Source organism: Chanos chanos, chromosome 4, assembly GCF_902362185.1.
Source record: "Chanos chanos chromosome 4, fChaCha1.1, whole genome shotgun sequence".
Lineage (NCBI taxonomy): Eukaryota > Metazoa > Chordata > Actinopteri > Gonorynchiformes > Chanidae > Chanos > Chanos chanos.
The window spans coordinates 35,185,396-35,194,299 of record NC_044498.1 but is presented as its reverse complement, the minus strand read 5'-3'; the positions used below and the strand labels follow the sequence as shown (position 1 = coordinate 35,194,299).

At 40.5% G+C, this 8,904-nt stretch overlaps 2 protein-coding genes across 2 annotated transcripts in view; one reads left to right on the top strand and one right to left on the bottom strand.

Annotated features, from left to right (window-relative positions):
* Window positions 1-3,240: 3,240 nt before the first annotated feature.
* On the top strand, window positions 3,241-4,573 carry prorsd1 (prolyl-tRNA synthetase domain containing 1). Its single transcript, XM_030771458.1, has 2 exons — window positions 3,241-3,324; window positions 3,808-4,573. The coding sequence occupies exons 1-2, from the start codon at window positions 3,241-3,243 to the stop codon at window positions 4,234-4,236; spliced, it is 513 nt and encodes a 170-aa protein (XP_030627318.1). The 3' UTR covers window positions 4,237-4,573.
* A 2,277-nt stretch (window positions 4,574-6,850) lies between these two features.
* Window positions 6,851-8,904, bottom strand: part of ccdc88ab (coiled-coil domain containing 88Ab) — a 44,644-nt gene continuing 42,590 nt past the window's right edge. Inside the window, exon 32 of the mRNA XM_030772266.1 lies at window positions 6,851-6,915. Within this exon, the coding sequence (XP_030628126.1) occupies window positions 6,851-6,915 (65 nt within the window). The remainder of the gene's footprint in view (window positions 6,916-8,904) is intronic.

Below are 8,904 nucleotides of genomic sequence, written 5' to 3'. Positions count from 1 at the left end.
TGCTTCATATCCAAAATACAGTGAATGTATCGCGGTGTCAATCAGCTCAAACCTGTTGGGAAGGGGGGGTGGGGGGGGGGGTAGTTTTCATGTAATTATATTTGTCCCTGGGTCTATACTTCATAAATGCACTGAGCAAAATGACTGGAGATATAACAGGGGAATGTTGGGGCCACGTGAGGGTTTTATTTAGTTTGATTTGATTCATTTGTTCTATGAATTCATTAAATAAAATAAACTAATGTAATTTATTGTGGGTCTTGGGTGTCTGTGTAGGAGTGGAGCCATGAAGAGTCTCGTTGCACGAGAGTCCTACAATGGTTCTCCTTTGCCAAAATCTGTTTTTTTTTTTCCTTTCTTTTCTTTACCTTTTAACATGAAGTACTTTCCTCTCAGAGGTGGAATCAGGTAGACAAATTAAATTCATAGATCCTTTCATATGAAAGGATAATCAAAGTCATTTTGTCCAGTGTATCCTCTACTGAAATACATGGAGAGAACACAGCATTTTTGCTCTGTTTTGCCTGTCAGACCAGATATGAAAGGAACAGATCTGTCTACACTCAGACTGTCTCACTGAATTGTTGATGTTCTGGGCTCCCGGAACCATTAAAGGTGATTTCACACTCCACACATGCCATAGCAACTTTTTCCCCTTTTCTGACATTTGTCAAACCTGATTGTACTCACACGCTGTCTAGTCACATCTTGTTGTGAAAGAAAGAAAAGCTGTGAGAATATGTTGTTGCTCTGGGCAACACATTCAGGATTATTATTTGGACAAATCTGTGTTGCTCTTGATTACACAGACAGAGGGAGAGCATACACTAACATAAATTGTGTTTTGATATGGCCAAAACGTCAGATCCGTCACACAGATAACAGTCCAGCTCCATGGAACCTCTGGCTGCCTCTCTTTCATTCACAGAACCAAAGTTCCATCTGTAAACCCATGTTCTGCTGCCACAGCTGCTGACGGAGAACCGTCTTTAACTGTTCTGTTTCCCCGCGGTCTTTTTACACCTGTACACCAAGCTTTATTTTTCACGGCATGTATAATTCATAGTGAGACCAAAGCATACACAATGTTTCTTAACTGCCCCCTCAGTTAAGAGCTCCAATGAAAAGATCTTCTTGCAGCTATGGCTGAGTGAGGTTTCAGTGTCATGGCCACACTCTCGGGGCTACACTGACAGATTTTCATCTGGGAAATGGGCATGTGCATCCTTCAGCCAAATGGAAAATACAGACTAGTTTCATATTTGAAATAGACATTTGAAAGTGAATATTTTGGGATAATTTAATTACACTCAGCTTAAACATCTCCCAGCAAGTTGTGCTGTACTCCAAAGTTCCTTTTTTTCTGTAGCTAACTATTACTAGCAGTGCTTAAGTTAGCTGTATGGAACCCTTCTTTATAGGCCCAGCAAACAGGCTTGCACCAGTACTGCAGGGCCTTACACAGAGCTAGACTAAAGGCCCACAGTGGAAGAATTTTTTCACTGGCAAATGGTTGGCCCCTGAGTGTTGGCCCTGTCTGGGCAGCTCTAATTCACCCATATCTAAATTTGGACTGCCCACAGCTGATCCTCAAGAAGTCCAATAGTTGTGTGGGCCACCCATAGGCTGCTGGGTCTATCATGAGCCAGTATAGGCCCCGCACCCTGGCTACCATCCTAAGCTGAACAGTAAACATATAGACAGTTAAGCTCTTTGGTATTACAACTTTGTACATCTTGGAAAGTACACCAATTAATGACTTAACAAAATGCTACCACATAATAGTGTAAACATCCATGGACGTTAAAACAATAACTCACATTTCTGCTAACAATATGTTAGCTAACAATTTAACAACGTTAAGATGCTCAATGAGGCGTAAGTTACCATTGCAGTATTGTCAGCTACATAATACATACTGTATCTGAATCTTCTTTTTCAAACAGTATCACACTCACATTTTTTCTTTTACCATTACAAAGATGGGAGACTTGACCATATTTGGGGAATACCAATGGATGTTGTGATTTTTTCCTAATTTGCAAAATGATCAACAGTCTTGGAATTTTGTAAAATGACTACAAATTGAATGAGGCTTGGATTCAAATCCCTGTCTATTGCTTGATTCATGCCAGCCTCCTAGCAAATGTTGGCTACTGAGAAAACATAAAATTTACTTTATAAAAAGAACCTGAATTTGGATTTTTTTTTTTTTCACAATACTACAAATCTGGGTTCTTTTTCAGACAGCTAGCACACTCTCTCCTGTCATGTCCTTGTGTTCTGCTTTTCTTTGCTCTAATTTCTTTTTGATTGTCTGCTTTCCGAAGCTAATTTAGTTTCATTTTGACCATATTTTTGTTTCCTCTGATTTTACTCTCTTATATCATCAACCTCTTTTCACATGTTTAGAGTGTCTCTTATTCCATGTCTGAGATGCACTGTCTCTATAACTATGTCCATCTCTCTCTCTTCAGTTCAATTAGTGTCAGTCACTGTAGCTTTATCTGTAATAGCAGATGATTCCAACATTCTCAGTCTATCAACAGGCTTTTTATCTAGCATTATAATCTAGTGTACAAAAAAATCCGAGGGAGAAACAAGAATTGTACTTTAGTTAGAAATATATTATTTGACTTTTCTGATGAGGCAGGCAATATTTAATTTCTTTTGGATATCATCATTTAACCTGTTGTTTTGCAACCATTTCTATTCCCAACCAAATAAAACATGTCCATACAAATTATACACCTCATTAGAATAACGTAAATAAAACTAAAATGAACTCGATCTCGCGAATAGTCTCTGCTCATCTATTCCAAACTCTGCTTTACATTGATGCGAAGTGCTGCCATCTAGTGGCATAATGAATGTGCCGGGCTCAGTGGCAGTTGTCCTCAACCGTTGACAATTTTCTGGGTTGTGGCGGGGTCTCACTCCAGCTGTGGCGGGTGTGAATTTTCGAAATGTAGTGTGGCAGGGGAACACTGTATCGACCAGTCAGGTAGCGCTTGTTTTATGAATAATGAGTCTTCTCCTGCCACATATTTCCAAAATTCGTGTGGCGGGTCGAGATGCAGCTTCCGTCTACCTTAAGATCCGTCACTTCCTGTCCGCAGTGTGCCACGCCGTAGTTGCTCTCTTTAGTGTTAGGGCGTGTTCATTCATTTCCGTAGTTGCTTGGATAGTCTTTGTGAAACCTTCTCTACACTCTTTATTGTATATGTCCCTGAGTTCAAAATGGCATCAGCCGAGCTGCGCTCTGAATTGGAGACCTGCCTTAAAAGCCTTAATATCGAAGCTGTCTCGGTTGAACATCCAGAGGTAATACTGTTGTCACAGTTTGGTCGACAAAAGTGAAACCTGTAAAGTAGTTTAAATAAGTAAGGTATATGTGTAGTGTATTTGCATGAACTACGGGAGTTTTTGGATTGTATGAGCTTTCTGACATACATTTTCACAGCATTGCGTGCCTCGAATATCTTTTTAATTATACACCCTGATTTGCACAGTACACGACTGGAGAAACATGTTGTAGTTATAATGGCCACCAGAGGTCGCAATGTCGCTTCTCTGCCAATACAACTAAACCTGATACCGGTCATTGGAGTGACTCGGGGACAAAACTGACGCTTTTCTTGGTTCTTGTGCTGTATTTTACCCTGATTTTAAACTGACAAATTGATGAAAATATTATTAGTTTCACACTGAATTTTAAACGGGCTGCGTATTTGCTGGAGTGACGCAAGTGGTGTTGTTGTAGGTTTTTAATCCGAAACTGTCTAAATTCATTTGCTTCTCTTTTAGGTGTTCACTGTTGAGGAGATGATGCCCCACGTGCAACATCTGAGCGGCGCTATTACCAAGAACCTCTTTTTGAAAGACAAAAAGAAAAAGGGCTTATGGCTCGTGTCCGTTCGTCATGACCGTCAAGTTAACCTCAATGATCTGGCTAAAAAGCTGGGTGTGGGCAGTGGGAACCTGCGCTTTGCTGAAGAGGCAGCCATGCTGGAGAAACTCAAGGTGGGCCAAGGCTGTGCCACAGCCCTGGCGCTTTTCTGCGATAAAGACCAGAGCGTCAAGTTCGTCCTGGATAGTGACTTAGTCAACGGTGGTCACGAAAGAGTTTATTTTCACCCAATGACCAATGCAGCAACAATGGGACTGAAACCGGATGATTTCTTGAAGTTTTTGAAAGAGACAGGGCATGAACCAATTCTTCAGACATTTGATTAGACACAACAATGTGCCTTGAAATACTGTACTTTCTATTTGCCAACCGTTCTTTCTTTTTATAAAACCAACAAAAGCAGTGGTCAGAAATGTATAAAACCATAGCTAGAACAATTGTGGTTGCATGCAGATTGAAGTACTTGGATTCTGGGGAAATTGGAACACTAAGTCCTATGACCTATGTCATATTGACCCGTGTTCATCCTGTTACATATTATATGGGGGACAATCATATGCATATGTCCCTCAATAGGTGCTGGGACAGAGGCAATAAACTTTCCAGTACTACTGTACTGAATATATGAACATTTTTAAATGTGCAGGCCTCTCCTTCTGAGCCTGTATTATACTCAGGTATTATGGAGTTCATTGACATGTGGAGTGTTAATTCACACCTTGAGAATAAACTGACTCATTAAATGGTTACTGTCTCTGCTATTAATTCTTTATGAGGTAATGCCGTTTCCCATGAACACACATGGATGTTTCGATAATCAGTCTGTCCTCTGTCTACTGATGCTTTGATATTTTTTATTATTGATGATTTTGAATATGTTTATATGTATATCAGTATTTTTAATAATAAATAGCGTTTTTAATAATAAATATTATCTGAACAACGGTTATGATCTGCACATCATCTCAGGGTTCTCCATTGTCACTCATGACTATAGCTAAGGCTTATCTGTAGAAAGCTGTTACTCTACTGTCAGGTCCAGCTACACACTTTCATAATACATTTTGCAGCCATTTCAGATCTCCATTTAGCAGGCCTGCTTTCCATGTGGCCTCAAGAAGACAGCACTGTAGGTTGCCCTGTTTGTGATTTGATGAGGGGAAGTATGTAGGCAGCAGACACTCATGACTAGTTTTGTTCAATGCTAACCAGTTTAACAGGCTTCCCCACATACTACACACTTCTGAACTCTGACCCTCATACCTCCCTGTCCAATATCAAAGAACGTGACATGCACTAGCTCTGACCCCTCTGAATAATCCCTGTGTTTTTTTTAAGAGTCAACTGCATAGTGAAAAGAGAGCATGAAAAACAGATACAGGACACATTTTGGCTTAACACATCAAATGGATTTATGCAAAAGTGGAAAAAGGAGACAAATGCCAAACTGTTATGGCTACAATAATCTCAATCTCACAAACACACACACACACACGCACACACACACCCCCACATACAAACACACACAGAGCTTCCCAAAGAACAGAGTTCGTAGCTTTGAGCAGACACAGCCTTAACTCAGTCTAACTCAATGAGACAAGTGGCGAAGTGTTTCCTTAAAAAGTCATTTTGGCATTTCTGAGAGAACAAGCTCACATCACTGTCCACCCTGATTAAGGATGGGGGGGAAAAGCATTGTTGATGGATATATTTTTTCTTTTTTTGTTCCATGCAGAATGTTGTAGACCACGTGATGCGTGTGTTGCGTGGATCACCGTATGAGGTCAGCTCTTCTACGCTAATGATGAAGCATTTTGCATGCCCATTTACAAAGAGTGCCACTGGCAGATTGGAAAAAAAGAAAAAAACGAGTCCAGCTGATTAAGTGTCAAACAGGACCAACTGGAGTCCTCAACAACAGTATAAAGCTCACTCATTCGATTCACTGGAGTGAAAATTGGCATCAAAAACTGGTCCACACAGAAGTGCATATCAACAGTTTCCCAAACCATTTAGCAGTGCAATACATGAAAAACCGTCAGCATCAATTTTTGTTGGAAAGAAAAGAACTGTTTCGGTATTTTTTTTTCTTTCCGATTCCGAACAGTCTGTTTTTCTTTTTTCCTTGATTCAAGGAAAGTTATTTCATTGTTCTTTAATAGAAGGGTGCGATTTTTTTCCTCGCTTAAAAACCAGATATACAATCTTTTTTTGAACCGTCTCAGAAGACCATCTCAGAAGATCAACTTTTTACAGACTTCAGACTGACAGCGTGAAGGTCACTTTTCTCTCTGAGGTGGATGTAGATAGAAAAAGAGTGAAGAGAAAAGGGACAGAGAAAACTGTTATTGGCAGAAATGACAAGAAAGACAGACAGAGAGAGAGAGAGAGAGAGAGAGAGAGAGAGAGAGAGAGAGAGAGAGAGAGAGAGAGAGAGAGAGAGAGAGAGAGAGAGAGGGAGGGAGGGAGAATAGTACAGTTTGCATGCTCTGTAAAAGGAGAGGGATCAGCCGCAGGATTGAAACACCATGCAGTAGCACTGAGGACACGTTCAGAGAACACCAAAACCTGAACAGCTCTTCCTTTTACAGAAACAAAGACAAAGTAAGGGTCCATTGATTGCTCACTACATCTCACAAGGGGCGGTTGGTACTGGACTCTGAACTATGAGGGAGGGGCAGGGGATACCCGGAAAGCGGGGAGAAGCGAGACAGCCTAGGAGCACCATGCAGACTGGGTTCTATGGAGACAGAGCCTGTTTTGAGTCACTGGAGAAGGGAGACCAGCACGGAAGCAAGCGTGTGCAGCACAGACATCTGTTACTCTGCTCTCAGGGGGGTTACCATGGCGATCGCCCATCCCCACCCCCCCACCTTCATCCTCCTCTGGACAGTGACACTCACCACTTCAGCTCATTAAATGGTAGCCCATGGATTATGTTTAGGAGCTTTGTTGCTCTCCAGTTCTGCTTTTTGATTTTCTGCGCTCTTGTAACACTTCCACATCTGCAGGACAAAGGCATGTCATATTATAACCGGACACTGACAAAAAAAAAAAAAACACAAAGCGCTTTAGTCTATATGTACATGATAAATATGAAACCATCTGAAATAGTACGAGCAAATACAAATAAATATATATGTTAAAACCTACGCTACCAGAATACCATTAGCCTAACTACTGGTGTCTTGTATTGTCCTTTAAATACTTGATGAATATAACTTAAAATGCTTTTTTAAAATGCACAAGTAAGAACAAATAGAACATTTTGTTGTACAAAGTTAATAATATACTTAGTTTTAAAAGAAAAGAATTATTTGAACACGCAGAATTAAAACTTGATCTTGGAACAAGGTCAATTAAATTTGTCAATTTTTGGCAGGTAGTCATTCTTTTATGGAACAATATCTTTGTGACAATTCCCTTTCTACGGACACGCTGAGATGTTTTTTTTTGTTTTATTTTTGAACTGCGACCTTGCAAAGGACCTTCAGGGCATTTTGTGTGTGACAACTTAAATGATCAATATCAAAATCTTCCAGTCGACAGCTCAATCACTACCACACAACAGCGCTTATTGGATTGGAAATGAACAGCTTGGAAAAAGAAACACACAAAGAATACTGAGAGAACAACCTTTCATTTTGACCCAGATGATCAAAATGTAGTATCAGGATGGACAAGATGACCAAACGTAGCCGTAAAGCCATGCAGTGAAAATGAAAATGATCTGAATACAAAAACGTGATTACACATTGTTGTGAATATAACGGCAACTTGAACAGAGTCTTGCAAAAGATAGTGTCCCACATACCAAAGGACTCCAGACACCACACCCCTGGTTAGCACCCCCACTGACCCATAAATATACTGTCTATCTTCTGTCTATAACTCAAGAACTTTTTTGGGAGTGTGTTGTTAAAAAGAACTTTGCATAAAAGTCTGCTGAACATGAATATGCTGGGGTGTAAAATGATGTATAACAATCCCTTAAATAGCCTGAAATATGAGACTGTATCTGGGGGCTTGTTCTACAAGCCTAATTACTTTATTTAAATATCAAAGTAGACCAGCCCCTCTCATTACCTTTGGAACATGTGAGACATCAAATTTTGAAGCAATGTCAAAATAAATAAAATAATGCTGTAATTATATTAGTCAATATTCAGAGGTGAGTTTAAAGATACTTGTGGTGTTCTTACAGAGCACACCCACAAATAAACATACATTCGTGACTTAAAAAATAATCATATATCAATATGATTACTGGGGTTTTTTTTTTAAAAGAGGGAAACAATTTTAAACAACAGTTTAAAACACTGAATACACTTACAAACATAAATCACTTCGTGTTTTTTCTGACAATTCCGCCCATGCAGACACACACTCATTTCAAGGCGAGTTAACAGAGGGATTGGTTTAACAATTAGAGGAAGATTTCAGGAACGTTTCCCACAGAACCAAAAAAGAGGCCGAAACAAAGTGAGAGCAGTTGTGAGGGCAGCCACAAAGAGGGAGAGGGGGAAACAAAACGAAAGAAAGAAAAAAACCAATGGTAGTGCTTTAAGCGTTCATGCAAATGTTTGAACGTTACCACCCCTGATTCAGGACACAGTTCACCAGACGACACGATCCCACACTTAAACACAGCCGTACTCATACCACAGCGATTGGCTATCATCGGAGTTTAAGGAAGGTGATTGGTTGGAATCTGTCACATGGTTAGTATCATTGCCCTTCTCATCTGGCTGGCTATCAGGCGGAGCTGCGTTCTGCCCATTCTGTTTGCTTAGGCCCGGTTTGGGATTGGATTTGAGAGGAGGCCCGCTGATGTTACTAACCAGGGAGGTATTGAGGGAGAGGATGGCTTGGTTCCTACCACTGCCCGTGAACACTGGTTCGCTAAAGATGGTGTCCATAAAGACAGAATCTACGGTGAAGGAGGGGCCTAGGAAAGCCTGCAGGCTGGAGAGCTCGGGCTCATCGGAGCTGGG

What these genes read in the sequence shown, in the direction of transcription:
- prorsd1 (XM_030771458.1), top strand. Translation starts at nt 3,241, where the DNA reads ATGGCATCAGCCGAGCTGCGCTCTGAATTGGAGACCTGCCTTAAAAGC. An exon ending in TCTCGGTTGAACATCCAGAG is followed by an intron (nt 3,325 to 3,807) that starts GTAATACTGTTG and finishes CTTCTCTTTTAG; the next exon opens with GTGTTCACTGTTGAGGAGAT.